Source organism: Aotus nancymaae, unplaced genomic scaffold (genome assembly GCF_030222135.1).
Source record: "Aotus nancymaae isolate 86718 unplaced genomic scaffold, 86718_ANA_hifiasm-v0.15.2.pri h1tg000019l, whole genome shotgun sequence".
Classification (NCBI taxonomy): Eukaryota; Metazoa; Chordata; class Mammalia; order Primates; family Aotidae; genus Aotus; species Aotus nancymaae.
The window spans coordinates 22,517,104-22,540,977 of NW_026988431.1; the positions used below are offsets into that span (position 1 = coordinate 22,517,104).

General features: G+C 34.3%; 1 protein-coding gene across 3 annotated transcripts in view; it reads left to right on the top strand.

Annotated features, from left to right (window-relative positions):
- The window catches only part of SATB1 (SATB homeobox 1), a 90,589-nt gene that overhangs the window by 42,018 nt on the left and 24,697 nt on the right, over positions 1 to 23,874 (top strand). For all 3 annotated transcript variants that reach the window (XM_021674533.2, XM_021674526.2, XM_012466727.3), the window contains exons 7-9: positions 1,771 to 2,225; positions 9,692 to 9,904; positions 17,644 to 17,799. In XM_021674533.2, the coding sequence (XP_021530208.1) occupies positions 1,771 to 2,225; positions 9,692 to 9,904; positions 17,644 to 17,799 (824 nt within the window). The remainder of the gene's footprint in view (positions 1 to 1,770; positions 2,226 to 9,691; positions 9,905 to 17,643; positions 17,800 to 23,874) is intronic.

The following is a 23,874-nucleotide window of genomic DNA, read 5'->3' on the forward strand; positions in this document are numbered from 1 at the left end:
ATGGATGGGCACTTTGGTAAGCATATTGCTTTACCATCCGTACCAGAACAATCATTGTTTCATTTCTAAACTTTTAATTCCAAGATAGCATCCTGTCTTAACACATAACTTTAGGTGAATATTTGTTATGCAAGAAGTACACTAAAATCTGCAGTGTAAAATGACAGATAAAAGTTGTGTGTGGTACCTAAGCATTTAGATTATGGCATTTTCTCCCTGTTGAGTCTGTTAATGTTCTCAAAAGCAAACACTGTGATTAAGGTTAATATTTTGATTTTTATTAATATTCTCCTTCACATACTTGTACCCTCCAAAAACATATTTTAAGGTAATATAGGAATGGACATTATGTCCTGTTTTAAATCTATTTCTGTTTATTCCTTTACATTCATTTAATTTTTTTCTAAAAACTTTTTAAGAAATAAGAAAACCCAAATGTTGAGCATGTTTTAGCTCTTAATATTTGAAGAGAAACCATCCGTCTACCAAAATGGATTCTTTGCCTTTTATAGCTTAGGGCTGTAATGAAGACAATGCATCATTTTTGGAATAATTGCTTGAATTACTATTCTCTGTGAATGGCCCACTTGGGCTGATAGCACTGGTAGAAATTGAAGGTTTCTTCCCCAATTCTTAGTTATATTTTTCATGTATCAGGAGCTATAGCACTATGATAAAGTTCCTCTATATAAAACCTGCATATTTAATGAAAAGAGAATCGATGATTAAAATCAAACTAGAGTCTATATGTGGGAAGTCGGTATACAGTTTGGAAAGTCTTATTTACGTACAGCTTCATGCTCAGCCTTTCCAGTCAAGAACATCAAACCAGTCTTCTCCTCGTACAGCAAAGCATTTACACGCTTAGAGATGACGCTCAGCCAATCCTTTTGAGGGACCTAGCCAAGGGAGAAGCATTCATCCTGGGTAGGTGGGAATAAATTGCAAAATTATGACAGCATCACAATTGTACCAGAATGATTCCCTGTAAGATTGTCTTTTGCATCTGGTGATGGTCATAGCTTCCTTAAGAAAAAATATTTGGATCTTAGCGATACTGGGTATTATGCTGGCTTGATACACAATACATCGCTTGCTTTATTCTAAAAAGTATTTCCAGATATACCTACCGCCCATGATGGTTAGAATTAAAATGAAACAGTGAAACAAGGCATGTAAGATATTCAGCACAGTGTTCAATATACATTCCTTTATTATTATCATTGTACCCATTTTTATTTATTACATTGACTACTTTTATTCACTGCTAGGTAAAAATTGAAAGTAGGTAACATCTTATGTCATACTTTTTCTTTTACACCTTTTTCCTAGAGTACTAAAGGTAATGAATATCATGAGAATATATTTGTACATTTTTTTAGTTGCTTATTATAAGCTTATTTTCTTAGCTCAGCTCACTGTTTATAGTTGTCATTAAGCAAATGATATTCTTTTAGAAGCCATTTTAAAACATTGTTGCTTATAAGCCTTCTTAGGGTAGTAAGTGAGAGTGAACAACTAGTTGGAGAGAATTTGGTATAATTGATTTTATGCCTTAAATCTAAACCACATTTAAAAAATGAGATTAGAAGTGCTGTCCCACTTCCAAAGTTCATAGAATTTTTCAGAAAAGGAGAGCAAAAACACAACCTGGTAAGTTGCAACTTACACCCTGAGCCTACCCCTTTTTAAATTTAGGAAGTGATTAGAACTCTTTATCAATGCCAATCATTGTTGGCTGAATGTGATTTTACTTTTTGTCCACTTTAGTTGAAATGGATAGTCTTTCTGAGCTATCCCAGCAAGGCGCCAATCATGTCAATTTTGGCCAGCAACCGGTTCCAGGGAACACAGCCGAGCAGCCTCCATCCCCTGCACAGCTATCCCATGGCAGTCAGCCCTCTGTCCGGACCCCTCTTCCAAACCTGCACCCTGGGCTCGTGTCAACGCCTATCAGCCCTCAATTGGTCAACCAGCAGCTGGTGATGGCTCAGCTGCTGAACCAGCAGTATGCAGTGAATAGACTTTTAGCCCAGCAGTCCTTAAACCAACAATACTTGAACCACCCTCCCCCTGTCAGTAGATCTATGAATAAGCCTTTGGAGCAGCAGGTTTCAACCAACACAGAGGTGTCTTCCGAAATCTACCAGTGGGTACGCGATGAACTGAAACGAGCAGGAATCTCCCAGGCAGTATTTGCACGTGTGGCTTTTAACAGAACTCAGGTCAGTTGTGTTTCATAAATGGTTCTGTGCTGTCTCCTCTTTTCTTTCTTTAGTTCCATCTATAACTAAAGTTTATTCTTTTACTCTACTAACATTTTCTCTCTCTCTTGATGTGATCATATTACCTATTCCTGGTGGTGCCTCAATTTTATCACTCCTTTTCCTATGATATATTTCTGAAACAAGGGAAACCTATGTGCAGATTGTTCCCAATTCAGGGGCTTTGAGAGACGAATTAAATGTCAAACATATTTTAAACTGGCATTACCTATGCTTTTATGGAATGGAATCATAAACTGTTTGTAGTAGATGGTTAAGAAGAGTTTCATGGCTTGGTTAAGGCTCATGTTCTACCGATATCAAACTTAAGTATATAAATGTTCCCTGTTAAAGTTCTACTACATCATTGTTTTTGTTTTTAATACCTTAGGAGCAATAATCCACTTAATTCTAAGCAGCCATTTTGGAAAAAAGATTATATGACTCATTCATATAAAATGCTTCTAAGCTTTGTGCTCTCTCTCATGTTACTGTCTTCTAAACTTCATTCTCTAGACCAGGCATCAGCAAACTTTATTCTGTTATTGACCAGATAGTAAATATTTTAAGTTTTGAAGCACATAAAATCTCTGTCGCACTGTAGAGTAATAAAGCAGCCATAGACAATAAATGAATGGCAGTGGGTATGGTAGTATTTCAGTAAAACTATTTACAAAACAGGCCATGGAATAAGTGTGGCTGGCAGGCCTTAGTTTGCAGACCCATTTTTAAAGATCTTAATATCTGGTTATACACCTAATGTGCACACCTTTGTCCTCCTGGGCCAATTCCTGTGACGATATTATCTATCAGCATGGAAGATGTTTAAGAGTCATGGAGAAAAAGTGATATATATGAGAGGTCATAAGATAAAGGTATTTGAGAAGCCCTAAACAAATTGACTCTGTTGAACTGTGAATGAGAATTTTTTTCTTTGTTTGGAAACTAGTGTGATACATGATATATATGGTATTTATTTTTGGCTCAGGTACACCGAAAACAAACAAAAAAACCATAACTTGTATTAGAATGAGGATATTATGTCTTTTCAACTTTTTTGTTTTACCACTGTTCTTTCTTTTGTCAATTTATCTTGTTTTTGGTCCTAACTCACATTTTCCTCTCATATTTAAGTTATTTTGTTTATTACATGATTAAAAGAATAAAATTCTGGTACAGAAATAATCTAGTATTAATTCCTAGTTGGCAGAGTTTCCATACCTAGGAGAATCCCAGCTGTGACTTATTTTTGGCTTGCCTTAACTAGATTGGGAGTAGGAGACCTGACAAAGCCTTTAATTCAGTGTTTGTTTTCAGTTGATTCATCTGTTTTTTGTACGTTTGCCTGTTTTTAAAAGGGCAGTTGCACAAGGCCATGTCTCAAGTTAAAATTGTATGGTTTTTACCTAGTTCCATATCTTTATAGCTTAAAAAAAGTGTTCATTATTAGCTGGTAAATTTAATATGACACCTATATTCAGTTGGGGGATAATTATTGAAAACGAATGACTCAAAAGTCAACCCTCTAGGTATTCCTGTTTCTGGTAGCATTCTTTATTTTAGTAAATATAGTAACTACTACTAATTCCCCCTCCTAGGCAAAAAAAAAAATATCTCTACATAACAGTTCAATAACGCTTTTTGAATTGAGTTAAAAGCCCACAAAGACACAAGACATAGACACAAATGATATGTATATATACAGTTACTGGTAAGTGTTTTAAAAATTGAGCAGTTATTTCTTAAAGCACTAAGTGAGTGTCCTTTATATAGTGAAGAATGCTAAGAGGGTAGAACTCAGAGAAATGAGGATAAAGTTGCCACCCATCATTACAGCGTTTCTTCTCTTGGGTTATGATGTTACAGCCAGTAGCTGTAACATCATTATGAGGAGTTGGCCATTTGTTCTGGTTTTGGTCCTTAAAAGGACAAATTCCACAGTAGCTACAGGATTTGTTACCAGAAGAAAGGCAAAATTTTCTCTTTTATACCATATTAATCTCTTTGAAAAGGTAATCATCTATGTGGTTAATATCAAAAACAGTGACTTTATTTTTCTGAGGGTGAGAGGAGGATGAAAACCTTGTACAGCTTGATTACAGATACTTCCTTATTAATAATAGCCAATTTAGAAAAAAGTTGTTACCAAAAAATTATTTGGTGCCCTGGATTATAAAGGGTAAGTTTTAAAGCTTTATATTGATAATTGGTACTTTTCAGTTGAAGTAGATGTAGGGCCATATTTAAAGCTGTTTGACTGAAGAGGAAATTTATACATGTATTTAAATATTAATTCCTTGAGAACTAGCTTTTGCACATGCAGGCATGAATGTATTTTCATTGGTCATTCTTAAAAACCACACACATACATACACAGCTGCATTTATTTTTTAATGATTATGCATTTGAACGACTGCATGTAGTGTGTTTATTTCGAAGTGTATGCATTTCAATAAAAGCAGGTGCAGAGTGAGGATATGGTGTGAGTGTGGAGTACGAAAATACACATGCTAATGCATATGTATAGGCAAGGAGCTCTGTAGAGTTCAATCACACATCACACATTTGTGTGCACCTAATACAATGTGCAATTCCAACTCCAAGTTAAAAAAAAAATAATGTTAAATATATACATACAGATGCAAAGTTATATGATAAGGTCAGATAAAGACACTGTTTCTTATAAACAGCATTAAAACATTAAAACTGTTATAGGATAGATAACACTGTTACGGATTGAGAACTATTTTAGTCATTGACAGCTCTGTATAACTTTAAAATCCTGGGTCTTATGTTTTAACTCGAGAATTTTCTCATCATCTTAATAGGGTCCTCTACATTAAAACATGACCCTCTCTTATGAGTTTCACATATGACTATTTTTTTTAAGTCTGCCTTTTCTGAAAATTCATGGCGAATTTATATAATTACTTGTTTTAAGGAATTTTTCCCCTTCTGAATTGATGGGCATATGTTCTTTAATTGCTATTGAAGATACCAGCTTTTAGCATATGTCATTCATTCAGCTATGCCTACTTGATGTCTTTTTAATGGAAACCTATGGCTAAAAGTAGTTGCCAAAGCCTCTAGATTTATGCTTTTCAATTCACTTTTCTATCTTATTTCTATTCAAAGGTTCTGTTACATGCAAATACATTCTTTAATACCCTTTAATTTTTAAAAGAATAAAACCTAGAGTTTAACTCTGATCCTACTCTGTGGCTTTTACTCCCTTTTTCTTCCCCCTCCCCTTGTCTTTGGTATACTTTAATTTCCAGTAAAATAAAGAATGAAGATGGATTATTCAAAACTGATAACAGTAATGGACCATCATGTAATGTTTTATTGAATTTGAGTTCTGTAAATTATGTGGTGGAGAGAAATTTGCCTGCTTAAGTATAACAGAAATTGCTACTATGTTTCTATAATTCTTCACAGTATAATTTTTGAAAAGTCCACTATCCATATCACTATTGAATAAAAGGTAAAAAGGTGCTATTACCCCAACGTGACAGCTTTCTGGTTTGCCTGCCAAACAACGAGATAAATGTGTCTACTTACAACTTACTTGGCATGAGTCCAAGGTTAGTAGGTGGAGTTTGAAAATTGTCTTTCACCTGGACATGTGATTAAAAATTCACCAAACAACAGAGGCAGGTAGCCTTGAAGAATATTCTATGTATTTTCTTTTTAAGAGGGAAGTTACATCAAATCATATTTTCTTTTTGAGGGCTTTGAAGTTCCATGAAGCTGATAAAATCTATTTGAATCAGTGATTATGTTCAAAGAGGAGACAAACGGGAGGCCAGACAGGCTTTTTGTTCAGATTGGCAGTCTCTTTCACTTATCTGATTTTTTAAAGAATTCATAATTAGCTTTTGGAAATACTGATAATATTTATTGGAGGTTTTTTTCTTTCTTTTACAATTACTTACGAATTTTACTTATAATTACTTATAAACTGTTTTTGGAATGTAAAAACAGGTTTAGGAATTCAGCAGTAAATTTATTCTTCAGTTGAAAAAAAAATAGAACTCTCACTTAACCACTATGTAATGACAATGCAAAATAATTTTGTATTTTCATATATATATAGCACACATCTAATTATTGGTAAGATGTGAAGTCCCAATGAAAAGCAGCTTCTCGTTTTCAATAAAATTAATATTCATGAGGTACTGGTAACTTCCTACTTCCTACGTAACATACAAGTTCTCAGGTTCTTTTCAGACACAAGAATGACTAATGATTTTATTTAGTTTAAATTTGTTGAGCACCATTGATTCATGATACTGACGACATATTTTTGTCCTGATGTTTCACATATTCTATGACATAAATAAGGTACATGATGGCCTTGGCATTACTATTTTTTAGCATGAAGCATTTTTGGTAAAAGGTCACTCTTACTGTCCACTGTGTGAGGCGTTACTACAAATGACCTTGGCAAGTCTATACTATATCTTCAACTGTAGGAAATGGGAGATGGTGACCACATATATCTTGAATTCAGCATATAAATAAGAATGCAGCTATTCAAGTAACAACAACCTGAACAGGACCAAAACATGCATTCCCATATCTAGGGTCTGATAACAGTCATTTTGCATCCAAAATTATTCTAAAGCGACATTATTATTATTATTATTTTTAGTAATTATAACTAATAAAAATGTTTTCTGACAATATTTTCAAGCATTTCCACCAGGGGGCACTCCCCTCATTGAAAGCTCTGGGCCAAAAAAAAAAAAAAAAAAAAAAAAAACCCAGAAGGTTTCTAAAACACCTGAGACTGTCTACACTGGCTTCTTTAAGTCAAACGCTACATTGGCTCTTGAGTGTTTGAGGGTTTGAAACATCAGTTTACACCATCCACATATATCCGGCAAACAAAAAACTTTGTTCCAGTAGAATAATTAATGTAAGTGGAAGTAAAATGCTTTGCCCCTAAAAACGCTTGTAAGCTCAAATAGGAAGTCACACCAACATCAAAATATAGATAGAGAATGTTTAAAATTTTCTCCCAAGTAACATGCTATCTTCCAGTCTAAGCCATACGGAAATGACTTAGTCTTATGTTAGCAAGACTTGAGAAAGAATATTATTTTGTATGTTTTCCTGTATTTGATTTTCTCACTATAGATCTCTGCTGCCTCAGGAAATATTTTTGATAGAAATATGTGATATATTAGTTGGTCATTTGGGATTTTTAAATAGCTAATTTCAAGTTTCCCAAATAACATCCTAAATATTTACAACTATCTTTTGCCTTAATCTAATTTTTTAAATTATTAGACAATTAGAATAAACAAAATGTCACAGAACTTTTCACGGTAGGCCCAAATGATTGCCAATAACTACCACTAGAATTCCCTCATGGGTAGCACATCTTGTTCTTAAGTTTCTATCACCTATTTGTGACTGTTTTTTTCCATTGTGGTCTGCATACACATGATCAATCCATTTAGTAAATATTTATCAAACATTTATGTGGTGATAGGCATTGTGCTGGGATGATGAAAGCGAATATTAGATTATCATACTCAAGGAATTTGTAGCATATTGTGTTTATACTGATGTTTGCATGTATCCATTTTTGTGTAGTTGATAATATATTGCTTTGTCAAGCACATTTTTTAAGACATAACATTTGGTGGAGAGGAGTAAAGAGCAAGGGTTATTTTTTATACCCATTTTCAAACTTTTTTTTTTTTTGAGACCTGAATGTTTTACTTTCAGTATGACACGTCAGAAACAATCTAATTAGTTGACCTTGTGCAAATTAAATAGCTGGATGATTGACTGCCTGTTTGACTGAATTTTAGTTAAATTGACTCAATATTTTGCTCTTGTGTAGACACAGTTGCAGCATTACTCATTAGTATCCTAAGTAAAAGGACATGTGCCCTTCATACTTCAGTCACATTTCTTAGGGTAAAACTGAAAGTTCAGGTCCAATTCCTAGGCTTTAGCTGTAAGAGACTAAGTGAGAGACTACTTTAAAATGGACTCTTAAGCCCTCTGCACCTGTTAAAAGCTTTTTAAAATACCGGCTTATAAATCACTTAAAAAGTATCAGTATTTTTGTATTGTCTGCACCCAACTGCTACATTTAGGCAGTATGGTACATTATCCTTAAATTTGGGAACAAAACCAGGTTTGCACTTCTAACAAACCATGAAAAGAACAGAAATGTTTTAACCTTGGGGCTCCATTGTTGAACATGACAACTTACCTTCCTTTCCCCAATATACCTTTAACCATTTCTGCAGGATATTGGAAAGTAGATTTGCAATTTAATGGAAATCTTGACAAAATTTTATTCTGAAGCTGATATTCTGGCTAAGTGAAGAAATGAAATATCTCTTGCTATTTCAAGCATTATTTCATGTACAAGATTAAAGAGAGAAGGGCTGCTTAGCCCTTATAAAATAGAAATTTTTCCCATACTTGTGTTTCATATTATGTCTCAAACACAATGGGGAAAACCACCTATTTTTGAAAGAGTTCTTCCAGAAGTTAAAAACAATAGTTGAAAATTGATGTTCTGTTCTGGGTGTGGGGGAAGACACCTCAAGAGTTTTCTAATGGTTTATAAATTTCTTCTATAACTAATAACAATTTTTATTCCCTAAGAAATTTGATAATTACAGAATTTGATATTCTTTTCCTTGGCATGCTATGATGGATTTTTGCAATGTTGAAAAGTAATTAATGTATTTCAAATCTTATCTATGATTTTTAAAGTTCAAAATTTAAACTTGTTACCGAACGGTATAATACAGCAAGATAGTATTTAAAATCATTTGTGATAGTCAGTGAGGTTCTCTGTAATTGGTAAATTGAAAGGGTCATGTGGTGTCATGTACTTTGATAAGCTGAAGTTTAAGGAATAATTTTAAACATTGCCTGTGAAAATACAACATAAACCTTAGGTGATGCTTTAGTAATAATCTTTGTTCTAATATGTTAAAATTCATTTTCTGGTATTTTCTTTGAAAGTTCTACTTCTCTAGAAATGGCTTTGTATCTTTACATACTGAGCTGTAGGCATTCCACTGCCTTTGTCTAGGCAGCTTGAGAACTATACAGTTCAATGCTGTTGCATTATGAAGATTTCATTTATTCTTAACTTCCCTGGATCGTCTCTCTGTGAAAGATTTCATGGCAAGTTAAGCTACTCAAAGGAAGGAGACCAATTAGGCAGTTTCAGTTTATGTTATATGTAAAGCAGATGCTTAATAAAATTAAGGATACAATTGAGGCTCTCTTCTCTACCACTTCAATTGTAACTAATATATTCCTATGCAGAATTAATGCCTCTGACTGTTCATTTTCTAAACAGAGTGGAGAAGAAAAGGGAAGGATCACCGCTGGCTGGGCAAAGCACGGGAGCAGGCTCACCCTGTGCCTTTCATTTCCTGCAGGGCTTGCTTTCAGAAATCCTCCGAAAGGAAGAGGATCCCAAGACTGCATCCCAGTCTTTGCTGGTAAACCTTCGGGCTATGCAGAATTTCTTGCAGTTACCAGAAGCTGAAAGAGACCGAATATACCAGGACGAAAGGGAAAGGAGCTTGAATGCTGCCTCTGCCATGGGTCCTGCCCCACTGATAAGCACACCGCCCAGCCGCCCTCCCCAGGTGCAGTCTCCTTTTCCTCTTTGCCTTTCTTTGTTTTTCTTTTCTTTTTTTTTTTTTTTTAACGCTTGAGGAAGAATCTCAGTAAGAAATTAGATAGATACATAGATTTAGATGTTTTAAAATTCATAGAGTTGCTTGAGCAGAATTTGGTCCCAAATCATTAATTCTGATATAAAAACAATAAGCTACTAATTAGAGAGAAGAAAATTGCTTTGTGTTCCTTCTTTCTTTGGGTTATTTGGTGGCGGAAGTAGTCTTTAAATGGGATATTTGTCTCTACTATTGTTATTAAGTAAAGAAGTATTTTAAACTCAGTAGAAAAAGAATAAAGTCGGTTTTTTCCCAACTAGTTTTAGAATCGCTATTTGAATAGTAAATAAATAAAAATAAGTAATTTCATTTGTATTTATACTTTCCAATACGAACTGCAGCTGGTACCAATTACATACCATCTCGTTTGTAATCTTTCATAATTAAGTTTAATAAAATCCTTGAAGGCAACTTTAAATGGGGCTGATAAGGAATTCTATCCATATTGCAAGATATGGGCACATTTTCTCTTTCTTTAAATTTTTGTACTTTTTAGGAAAGAAAGTCGCCTTCCAGGTAACTTTGGATATGTGACTCTGTATTGTTGTTTTTTAAACTAAGTTTAAAAAGTAACCTCATAACTGTTAAAATTAAGTAAATCAATTTGCATTACAAGCCATTAGATAAAAGTTTGCTAGTTAGTGTATTAAGACTCAAAACCACAAGCAAATGTATTTTCTTATATGTTTAGCTTGTGACATTTACAGCTCTTAAAAATAAGGTCAGCTAAAATTGGATAAAAATTGAACATGGAAGAAAAAGTCCAAATATTTGTATGACAATGTCACAGTGAAATTGTGTCTCGATGTTACTTTATTTTCATCAATAGTAGAAAGTAATCATACATTTTCATGTATAGAAGTCTAGAAAAAGCCCATCCAACACTAAAGAATGAAAGTGCTACAGATATTCCTAAATAAGAAATAAATATAATATTTAGCCACTTTAAACTGCTTATCATAAGGTTCTGAAACAATTATTTTTTAGAAATGTCACAAAAATCTGTTTTTGCTATTTTTTTTAATGAAAATCAATCTGGTCTTGATGTCTGTAGGAACAGACTATAAGGAGAGCATTGCTATAATTGTGTATTAAAAAAGTCATGCTTCTTTAGGAGAAAAGCATGGCATCTGTATACATACGTACACACCCACCTGCCCACACACACACAGTTACGGAATTTGATCTGTAAAGCCTTCTCTGAAATATTCCCTAAGACAAAGAATGAGGAATTCTTTATGTATAAAAAATATGACTTCTAAGAATGGTTAAAGAGAAAAGATAAACTATGACTTCTAGGAATGATTAAAGAGAAAAATGTACAAAATGAAATAAAGTAATTTAGTTTAGTACTTTTTCTGCGGTATTTAGTGTTAATATACACACTTTTATCAGTTAACTTTGCTCCGGAAGTCATCACAAACAGAACTCTGAGCAGAGAATTACTTTACTTACCACTTAATCTGCTATACCAATAAAAGAATGGCTTATTTAAGACCAGTATGAACTTCATTCAACATTGAACTGCTTTAAAAAAAAAAATAGCCAGATATATGACTTTGTGGTTCCTTAATACAGCTTTTGTTTTCTAGTTTTTTAAAGACTCTAATTGTTTTATTTATTTTCCAAATGTGATTTTGGTATTCTTACTCATCAAGTTTTTTAAGTTTTTTATTGAGCTAAAGTTATACCAGTTCTTAATAAGTGATATTTCTTTTCATATGCTGTTAAGATACTATTGGATAACTTTCCTATATGTATGCATAAAGGTTTTATCTGCTGATAAGCTGAGATGGAAAATATGTTTTATTTTTGCCCAAATTATTAACTGGTTGAGCCACCCTTAGCTGTATTTGTTCTGAAGAGGAGTTGAGACTAAGCCCATAGCCAGGGTATTCAGCCAATGATGAACATACACAGTATATACATTCTGTAGATTCTTAGTGAAACTCTTTCAAAGAAAACATTTCTATTAATGCAGTATTAGTGGCCATCTAACCAAACTCCAAAATGATTAACTGATAAGTGTGTGTGTAATTTTATTTTGCTGCTATAATATAAATCTTTAAATTATTAATATTATTATAATAGAGATCTCTACCAGTTTGTTCATATTTTTTCCTTTAACCATGAATCAATGAATTAAATTTTAAGAAATTCTTAACGTACTGAAGGTATTGTCAATGCAAAATGAATACTTTAGATTTGGAAAAACATGTTACAGAGCAGTTGAATTAATACTGTCTTGTAGCCGTTGAAACAATGAAATAATGCTTAAACAGTTGAAATAATGAAATAATGCTTAAAATGGAACCAGTATGCATATTAAAAATGAGTTAAAATGAAGGAAAACTGGAGAAAACCACAGACACACAGACTGCAAAATTTTGTCTCTTTAAATGTTACATTTTGCCAAAGAGGAGTCCATGTGAAATCAGTATACATTTCATTTCTCCCAAAATGAAGAGATATGAAACCTATTTTGAGACAAATCTTGGGCTTGGGTTGCACCTGAAACCTGATTTCTTCCTAAAGAACCACATGTTAAAAGCAGAGGCCTTTAGTGGTTCACAAAAGACCCAGTCCCCCTAAGGCCTAGGAAACTGGATTCTCTTCCAGCTCTTTATAGAGTGTAAAGCGTAACAGAAGATGATTTTGGAGTGCCCCTGGGGCATACCTTAACAAGGCCCTAGATTATAAGTCATCTTCAAGAAAGAACTTCTCTGGCTAGTCAGGCCCCACTTGGGGACACCTAGCCTTAGGAAACATGAAAGCTCCTTGCTGGCCCAGTCCTGGTGAGATGCCTCCTACGCAGAGGTGTCCCTTGTGCTCCAGTAAAGGCAGTTACACCTGGTGCTTCGTCCTCTGCCTGGGGCTATAAGCTCTGAGCCAGACCTGGTTGCTGCATGCATGTTTTCACAACTTACGTGCTCTAATTCAACAAATAAGAATATTTTGCACCTGATAATGATTCACACCCTGACTTGATAAAAGCTATTCTGAAAGCAGCTGAATGCATTAATTCATTGAATCTTCAACCAACCTTTCCCTAGGAGAAAAATGAGAAAACCAAGTTTAAGGTTTAGTCAGAGTTTTCCAGTCCTGTGCTAAGCCTCTTGCTCCTTCCGCTACTTCAAGCCACCTCCTCAGAATATAAGCAAACTTATTTTAGGAAGGGAAAAGTGAAACTTGGAGATAAAGTTTGTCATAGAGGATGGAAGGTTTTATAGTTAGAATGGGAAGAGGAGCGTGTGCTTGAGCATTGTCCTCATGAAATCACTTGTTTGACAAATGATCTACTATGGAAGACTGGACAGTAGAATTTCTGGGATTGTGGGGAAAACAGCTCCTTTTAAACCGGTCAAATGAAAAATATCTGGGAGAACCCAGGCCTCCCAAGCTCCTTGGTCTTAAAGGTTTCTTTTCACTCAGTTTTCCTGTTGAGTTTATTAAAGGAATTTTGTCAATAATAATAATTCATGATTATTTTCTGAGAATTATATATTTTACAGAATTTTAAGTGATGATTTCTACCTTAGGGGTATGTGTTTTTTTTTTTTATTATTTGTGCATTTTACTATGTGTGACTTTTGGAGTTAAATTAATTTAGCAGTTTATTTCCATGAAGACTGTTTGAAAGCATATAATTATTAAGTTACAGCTTTTACATGAATTACCCAAGTCTTTTTTTCTTCATTTTTTTTTTTACATCTTTTTATCTAATTCTTTAGTTTCTACTAAAGGTGTCATATTTTATAACAATACTTTAGAAAATTTCTGAAGTTAATATAAAGAGTATACGATTAATCTGGTAGTTGCACTGTTCTGTCTCTTTACAACAAATCCCTCTGCGATATAATGGAACGTAGATTCATCTTGATTTCAGGTTCAGTTACAGGCAGGAACTTAACACTTGGTAAAAAAATTTATTTATTATTAATCCCTTGAAGATCTTTTTAAGATGTTGCTTATGTACTTATAAACTGCTTCCCATTAATTGTCATCTTTTAAAAGCTGCAAGACTTTCATTAAAGTCTAGATTTGGAAAATATTTAATACTGTTCCTGGAAAGAAAGAAAATCTAAAAATATTAAACCATGGTGCTAAAGACAGTGTTAATATATTAAAGTTTGAGAGTGGGAAATATTTTCCATCACCAGTAAGCATCCATAGAATAGGACATTTCTTATTTTCATTAAAAACATTTATAATTTTTATATCCTGAAAAGTAAATTCAGATTAGATTTTAATATTAAAAGTCAATAGCTATTAAGAATTAGACATTAATGAACTAGATTTATCAAAGGGCCACCAAAAAGCAAGTCCAGCCTGTTTTAAAAATTAAGGATTTTTTAAAGTAAAGAAGGCCCATGTAATGTCATGAACTCTAAATAACTTTGTGGTTTCTAGTTGAGTTTAGATCTCAGCATTGCCCCACCAACAAATTGTTTAACCTGTTTGTTTTAACAGTTTTCTCAGTTTTAAAATGAGGCGATCATAATACCTCCTTGGGGCTCTTATGCATGTTAAGAAGTTAATGGACATTAATACAATGTCCAGCATGTAATAAATAACTAATAAGTGTCAGTGTTTATTATCACAGTTATTAAAACTACATAACACTTTAATTTTGTTTGTGTAAAAGCAGTGTGCTTGCAGGCAGTTCCTCATGCATCAGAGTAGTGCATTCACCAGTCAAGGCCAAAGTAGAGTTCATTTTGTGTAATCAACAAGTATGGTTTGATGTACTTAGCAATCCATGGAGAAGCGAAATAGAGTTTTCATGGAAAAATGTGTGTTCTGCTGCACAATTTTAGTGAAATAAAAAGACCCTAGTACTGCACCCTTTCCCCACATGGGAGGGTAAATAGTAAAAGCTCCAATTCTTAACTACTTCCCCGGCGCCGCCTTAATAATGGAGTAGTACACCCTACCTTGATAAAAGCTATTCTGAAAGCAACTGCATTTATTTTACCTCCTGTGCTATTTGCGGAGAAGAGCTGAACAGTAGTTTGTTTTGCCTGGAATGAACTACTTTATGAATTTTAATGTGTGATATAATATTAAAAGCTAAACCAGGATTAAAGAAGAGTTTTTTTGTACTAAGCTAAAATAGTACTTAGTAGAATGAGGTATAAAAGATTTTTGTTTCCATTTTTACCTGGGGAAAAATTCAGCTTTCATATTTTTGAAAAGCTGTCCAAGTCAGTTTCCCTTAAGCAATGGCTTATGTTTAGGGGGAAAAAAATGTGATTCTAGAATTCTAATAGCTTATCTATGATAAGATGCATATCTGGGCCAACAAGATGGTAAAGAAGAGCTTTTCTAAATATTTTTTAAATGAGTAATACAGAGATACTTTCTAACTTTGTAATTGTTAAAGTTTCACCCTCACATTCTTTTTTTTTAAAGAAAATGTTTCTCGTATACTTCTTTTTCACTTTTGTTTTGATTGTGTTGGCTACTAGGAAATCATTTTTTGAGATAATTTAGAATTCTTGCTTTTTGATTGTAATTGCTTTATAATAATACAGAAAAATTAACTGAAGAAGTTTTTAGAAACAAAGTCACAGGGTTGAAACAAGTGATTATAGCCCATCTCAAAGATAAATTCTTAAACATCATTTTTACAAAAGAATGAAAATTATTTTAAAAACAGATTGAAACACCAACTTTCCAAAGCTTGTTCTTTTAACTGTTGCTTAGCAGATTGCTACCAAGGATCTGTTTCTTCAGTGCCCTGGACTTGGTGCCCCCATTTCCATAACATTCAATTTTCAAAGCGATTGAAATGGCTTTTCTTTTCTCTTTCATTTAAGCAGTGAGAAAAAATAGGTATTAAAAAGGACCCCATGGGGTGATCAAATCTATCCTTCTGCCTCAAAGCAAGACCACCCCAGAGCAAAGTTGCCAGTCTCACCAAAGCAACTTTGTAGGCAATTTATGGTAATGCGTTAACTCTTCTGGCTCTTAAAGTGGTGTTTAGCAGATTATTGCTTCAAAGCCCTGTATGTATTCTAGTGGCCTCGAGTCATTAATATATCTCTGTGAGTGCCCTTGCTGACTAGAGTCACAAAGCTAGAAGGAGAACTCTGGAGAGGAGGCAGAGGAGGCCCAACCTCTGGTCACCTGTCCTGCCTTACCTGCTGTGTCCTCTTCAGGCCTGCGGGCCAACTATTTCCCAGCATTATCTTTTCCATGCTTGGAAAGGTGATATCATGGTGGAAGCATCTACCTACTTTCTCAAGATAAGCAATAGGTGAATTATTTTGCTAATTAGCTAGAAATTAGTATTCAGCAGGCACATTTTAAAGGGGACTCCTAATTATGCTTTAAGTATGGAGAATTGAATCATCAAATATTTTGGGAACAGAGTAAAATATATCTTAAAGACCTGCAGCTTGACTCAAAGGCTGTATCATTAAAGCCAAAAAAATCATTTGTTTTTTCTGTAGTGTACTTCATTTTCTGTTTTCATGGTTTATGTGAGAAATTGTCCAGGATGGTAAGTTTCTAGAGGATAGAAACCTGGGTTGTGTAAAGTACCCAAAGAAATGAGTCCCTTACGGGATCAGTTTGCTGGAAGAAACATGGTTTTGTATCTGTAGTAATTTTTCATTTATATTTTCATCAGTTTCCCAGTAAAAAATCAGCTACATGGTTTTTATGTAAATTTTTCAGGCTAGTTCATACTATTACATAATAAAAAATAAATTTGGAGTTTTAAAAATGAATAATAGTAAATTTTGAAGTTGAGATTTGATTTCCTCCCCTAAAATTTTGTGGCATTTTCCTGCAGATATCTGCTTATCACTATTACCAAAGGCATCAATACTGATTTTTCACTCAAGATTGTACTTTTTGAATATATTAGTAAAGTCACTGATTATATATTTTATGACACAGGAATATTTTATTAAATATTGTGAAACATTATCTTACTGTCTGGTTTCACAAGTCAAAAGGAAATAGTTATATAAAGGGGTGCCAGGAAAAGATGAAATAATTATACAGAACAGCTTGGACATGCACGTGTAAAATGCAACCAGCCTTTATGATAATTAAGCAAGGCACTCTACCTGCTTCATGGATGGATAGAAGATTTAAATATGCAGTTCTGCAAATGGCTTTGTTATGGAAGATTTTAAAAATGAAACGTAAGAGGAAGATGCATAAAAATAGTCTAAAATTAAAAAGACCATACTATGTAATAGCTATTAGTGATAGCTAATTGTTGTATTGTCTATTAGGCACTGGGCAACCAGTGAAGATACGACACTGTGCATTATGATTTTAATTGTGAATTTCCTTTGTTAGGATTGCAATGGAAGGTAATTGGAGACAATTAGTTTAGGGTTTTCAAGTCTTTGAAACTATTTCGTTTTCCAGAAAACTTACTTTATGGCATTATAATTCCTGGTTGTCAGCTGGCAGTTGCTGTCGCATTACAGATGCAATCACCTGTGACAATATGACTTCCTTAACTTAAGCAATCTGATCTCAGAGCAATAACTATTGTTGAATGACTGCACTGTTGATCACCTTGATCATAAAAGGAGCAACAGTGTCCAGTTTGGATGCTGAGCCTGAGAAGCTTCAAAACAATTTAGCCAATGAAAAATGACAGCCATGTTCAAAATGTTTTGTAGGTGAAAACAGCTACTATTGCCACTGAGAGGAATGGGAAACCAGAGAACAATACCATGAACATTAATGCTTCCATTTATGATGAGATTCAGCAGGAAATGAAGCGCGCTAAAGTGTCTCAAGCACTGTTTGCAAAGGTTGCAGCAACCAAAAGCCAGGTAAGAGCCTCTGTTAGGCATTGAGAATGTTTATCTGTGTTGCCTGTGGAATTTTCATTAAAAGGAATGTGTATTTTCAGTATGAACTTGCATCACGGAGAGGCCTCTGTGTTTAGGATTATTTCCGGAGCTCTAAAATGAAACAATATTCAAATTCAGGTTATAGGCACTTGGTTTTGTTTTTTCTAATAGCCACTTCCCAGACCAAGGATTTTATAGTAAATCCCCAAGTCAGTTAATAGTTATTTTGAGAAGGATATCATAATGCATAGTAAGTTTCTCAGTTTGGTGTGTTGTTGTAAAATAAATCATCGGAATCACTATTATTTGATTATTGCTTAGATGATCTTGACTTTTTTTCCTGTGAAAATACTACAGAACTTTACACAGTTTCTTCTCTTTCAATTCAGCCATCTAGTGTGGCATTGGTGGTATAGTGGTGAGCGCTCAGTTCAGCTGTCTGCAACTATTAAGTGCACTTATTAATACAAACTGGCACACACACACACACCTTTGCATATTAATGATTTTAATTTTCTATAGATGTCTGCATGACACACAGATTGATTACAATTACAAGTTGTCCAACTCTGATGAATTACAGCTGAATAGACTTGAATTGGAAAAGTTGTAAATTTCTACCAAATTAAATAACAGAAGGACAGATAGTACAGTCTTTTATCAGCATAATTGTCATATATTAATAATTTATGTTCATCAAAAGTGGAATCATCTACATGAACAAACTTACAGTTACCCATAAACCCTTCGCCAAAACCAAAGATACTTCTTAAAGGACCAGAAGAACACTAAACTCTCTTCCCCTTTGAAAAAGGATTTGATAACACTATCAAGGTGAGATTTAGAGGCAAATAGGGGCTCCAGGTAAGATTTAAACAACTTGAAATTTTACACAAGTATATTTTCATCCTCTTTTATAAAACAGCCTGGCTGTTGTCAACTTCTGATAAAATATACAATTATGGGAGTATTTGTAATTGATACATTTGTAACATAGTATCTTTTCAGATTTTCCTAAACTTTTACTCTATCGACATTTATAGTGTTACTTGACAGGAGTTTTGCTTTAGAAGAATGTTGTTCTTGTTTAAGTTATAGGCTCGATGAAATACTTAAGGGATATCTTGGAATTGTTATATAAAAATGATTAAACTCAAGCTGTGGACTGTAAAAATTATAGCTTTATAGGCCACATGCCTGCCTACCCTTCAATCACTGTCAAAGTGATAATTTCTACAATAATATGTTTCTTTTATTGTGAGATTCTAAACATCAAGTGCTGTTTAAACATTAAACTGAATTGTTTATGTTAGTGCTGTACTCAGCGTGTCATACATCAGGCCACCGTAATCTCTCATGGAATGTAAAATTCTGTCATGAATCATGGCTTGTATATCGGAAATTACTGTAATTTTGATTGGAAATTACAGGGCTCTTGAAATGTTTCTAATTATGATAGAATGTTAGAGCCGCTTTAAACCTGTGTGCTTCTTCAGATGTCTTCATTTACATGCCAAGACTACGCATTAAAGAGAAATGTCCTGGTCTCACTTTACCCTCCCCCCCACCTACTTGCCCACCCCACACATCTTTGTTTTGGCTATTTAGTCTAATTATGATGAGGATCTCATATTTAAATATATATTATCTTGCCTTTCTTTCTGATTCTGCATTTTTGTTCTGACCTGTCCAATCATCAGTGATAATCAGACCGCATTCCCACTTTCCCCAGATCTCCGAAATGGAGAAACTAGACATGTATTATTATAATAGAGGTTAGCATTAAAACAAAAATTAATATTAAAACTTTTTAATAACTGTATTTAGTTGTCTGTCACCTGTCATTCAGTTCAATCTACCCCCACCCCCACCACCATTTTTCTTTCTGTTCCCTGTGATTCTTAGGTCCTTTGCTATCTTTGACTTCATCCTTTAATGGTACCCCAGGTTCTCCCAGTCCTGGGCTGAGTTACTGATTTTGGAGCTGTTTAGACAGTAGCAGCAATCCTCTGATAATGTCATGTAGGTGATGTTCTAAGCCATTTTAAACATCCCTGCTCTTTGTACTCTGTCCTACACAGCTCCTCATGGGTCTCTATTTCAGCAGTGTCAGTAAGCAACTTCAAGCATCTTCTGTGATGGTGTGTTTTCCAAAACCCCAAAAGCTTTTAGCTAGTTACTCATTACTGGTTGAGAGAAAATTAAAGGGGCCAACTGTGGGCTGTGGGGGTCAAACAAACTATTAACTTCATTCCCTTGGATAGTTATTCTCAACTTCTAACTTATTCTAAGGTCCTAATAGAGCATTTTTGTAGTCTTGTCTTAGTTGTTCAGTTTAATGTTAGCACTACCCTGTTGATGAAAATATGTACAAAGATAGCTGATTGCTTAAAAAATGAGACAATCCAAAACCTGTGTGAATCACTAATAAAGGAAATCTGACTTAATCAGGAAAAGTGGCCATTTGCTTAGCTTCTGTTCTCATGCTATGTTTTGTGAAGGAAACAGAAAAAGAAAAAAAAACAACCTTCAAATCAGACTGACTTTTATAATGGTCAAAATTTTGCGCTTCTAAAGTATATATATTTAGGCCTCAGATATGTGTGTCAGGGCTTGCCAGAATGAAGCAGCAGCCCCCCAAGACAAAGTGTGTGTGAAGCAGGAAGAACCAGAGTCACTTCTGTCTCAGCTCATCTACTTCCATCTGCTTCTGTGTCTTGCCCTGGTTGTCTTAACCATTATGTTTTTTGTGCTAGACGCTATCATGTATTATAGATTATCTACATTAATTTAGTAACCTTGTGAGCTATTATTTTCTTCATTTTACACAAGAGAGTTTCTTAACTAATAAATATAGCAGAGCCAACTCCAAATTCTTTGCAGTTCTCCTGTTTTAGACTGTCTTCAGGGTTCAAGGCAGTGTCAGCACTGAAGTAATACCCTGCTCTGGGGAAGAGGAATTAGGAACAGTGGACTTATTGATAGTAGAAACAGTGAGGGCTTTCCTTTCTTCATTGACATTCATGGAACACAAGGTTCTTACCAACACAGAGCCTTCAGAATCCAGACTTTATCATACCTAATGGAGGTAGGTGTACATGGTGGAGGAGTCAAAGGAGACCAGCTCTGATCCATGCTGTGTCATCGGTGCTACAATATTGGGAAATTTTAACTTTTGAACCCAGGATTCTTTTAACATAGAAGGGTCACATGCTACAATGGATGCAAAAGAGCTTTTAAATTATATAGCTACTATACCCAAATGGTAACGTTTTATAATGTGCTAAGCAAGAAGTTCAGTCCTCCACATGGATAAGAGATTTATTTATCATGTATTTATGTATCATAAATACCTTCCATTTTAAAAGGTAACGCATGCTTTGCAGTGACTAATGCACAAAGTATTTTCAGTAAAAGAAACCAACTCATGTGGATTCCACCATTTCACATGTACTGTCTCCTCAATGAATAATAGATATGGAATTGTTTTTAACTCTAATAGAAATGTCTGAATAAAATATGCAAGTAAAAACTGAAGGTGGGCTACTTTTTGTGCTTGGTTAGGAAAGCAGGCTAATGCAAACTTTAAAAAGATGATAAGCTTTAAACATAATGTGAATAGCTACAAATGAATACACTTTATATTCTGGGTATTCAAATAAGCAGCAGTTTTTCCAAGTGAATCATATTAGAATTTTATCAAACATTTAGTCTGATAACATTCAAATAATTAGGAGACCAGAATTTGCTAATTTTACTGTTTAAAAAAAAATAGTTGATTTGGGTAATAACCATTACGGTATCAAGGTTCAGTTACTGTTCATTGGTTATAGTGTTTTCATATGGGAGATGGAAATGGAATTTTTTCCTTAATGGTGGCAGATGTTGGAATCTAATTTTATTCCACAGCAAACCCCTTGAGAGCCCTGAGACTTAAGGTATGTGTCCAGCAAGGGGACATTAGCAGCACCGTAGGCCTTGCCTTGTACACTGAATTGTTACATTGATTTTCATGTTTGCATTGGTGGAGTCTGCAGATACAGTAGTGCAGTAAGAGAGTAAAGGGCTTTCACAGAGCCATACTGCATTATCACTTGTGCTTAGAAAATGATTTCCTCTGGTGGTCTATTGAACAACATATTTATTTTGGGCAAAGCAACTAGCCGATGAAAATTCTATTTGACTAACATGCTTTCGATATAATATTTTGCAGTCTCTGAGTTGTAGTACTTTCTGGCTGCTACAACTTTGGCTGATTAATAGGTATGCTTTTTAATACTAAAAAAAGAGTATTTATGACTCTGCAGAAATAGCATGACTTGTAGAAGAGACCAAATACTTTAAAACCTTTTATTTCATCTACTTTTCAGTCACTTTTGTTTGTCGTTGAGATTCAGGGCCCCTAGGATGAGAAAGAGGGAAAAAAGGAAGAAAGAAAAAGAATACCTCCATTTTCCTTAGGTTTGTAGGTGAACGAAAACATCATTCTGACCTTTATGTTTGGAAATTCTCACATGGTAATGAATGTCTTAAGTGCAAGTAAGACATATGTCACAAATCATTGGGGCTAGAAATAGGGCTAAAAATATAATTTTCATTGCTGAAAATAGATCTATAGTGACAAAATCCAGGAATGGAACCATTGACATTGCATTCTGTATGCTAGCATGCTAGTGCAGGCATCTTTTATTTTGTTAGAATTAAATTACACTTCAGTTTTTAACTTTGTGCTGAGTAATTCTTTTGGAATGTTCATGTAACAGATTTTGCTCCAACAGTTCACCTGTGTAGCCTCCTATTTAAGGCACACAGGAGACCTGCAGATTTGAGAATCATGGTTTCTGTTATTCTCAGTGCTACACCCTTTTTGTAGCAGTCTGTGGGATCTTTACATTGTGGCCTAAGAGCCCCTTTCCTTGGGCAAACAAAGCGTTCTTCAGTCACTCTCTAAAAAGAGAACTACCCCTTTACATGTTCTCCATCTAAATGTGGAGGACACCCTGAAAGGGGATATAGCTTCAGATTCCCTGGACCCGTTTTCCTGGAAGAGGAAGAGGCAAGAGACGTATTTGTGGGGAAAACAAGAAGAGACGTAAAATGGCCCAGAGTGTGGTCCCTGCATCTCAGCAGGCTGCCGGTGTTAAGTTTAACACACATCTTTGGAGGTGCCTATGCTGCATTCTTGAGTAAGAAGGATGTGCAGTTCATCAGTCTCCTATTTAAGGTGTTCTATATTAGTAGCCATTTCTAAAAATCTCTTATGTCTTGTTGTTAGGAATTAATATTGGGTTCAGTTTTCTAAAACGTTGACTTATCTTTATATTTCTAGTTGAATGCCAAACAGGACTATTAACATTAATGTCTTTAAATATTGACATAATCTAATAGTTTGAAGGTACATGATTGTATGTTAAATGATTTTTTAAGAGCTGGTTAAATTTGTGAATCTGAATATGCACTGTTTTCAGATTTCTGCCTTCTAAAAATAAGTATGTTTGTTTTAGTATGTCTAGGATTTGATCAACGCAGATCAGAATTATTAAATAGAACAGTTGCTTAACTATCATATTTTTGGCTAAAAAGTCCTGTCAAGGGGTGATTTATCCCCTTGACACTTGGCATTATCTACTTTTAAAAAATGAACAGAAGATCTTTGGTTATCGTGTTGCTACTTTGAAATAATTTAAAATGTTCACCTTTTCCCCATAAATTTAGAATTGATTAACTGAAAGTCAAATATATTTTTCTCTTCGACCCACTTAATAAACTTAACTGTTACAAATATAGACATAACTCATTAAGCCTCATTTCTCCATCTTTAGAAGATGTCATAAGAAAATTTTTAGAACAGATTTGAAGAGAATTAATTTGTGAATATTGAGCCAGCTTTAAAGAGGTTCATCATGTGAGGAAATAAAAGGAAGGTCGCTGCAAGAGTGGTTCCTTTACAGCAATCCAGCATATATATTCTGAAGCACGGCTATGCCAACTATATATTCATAGAGCCTGCTTTAATCTGAGAGCACCTTTTATCCTAAAATGTTAGCGTAAGCT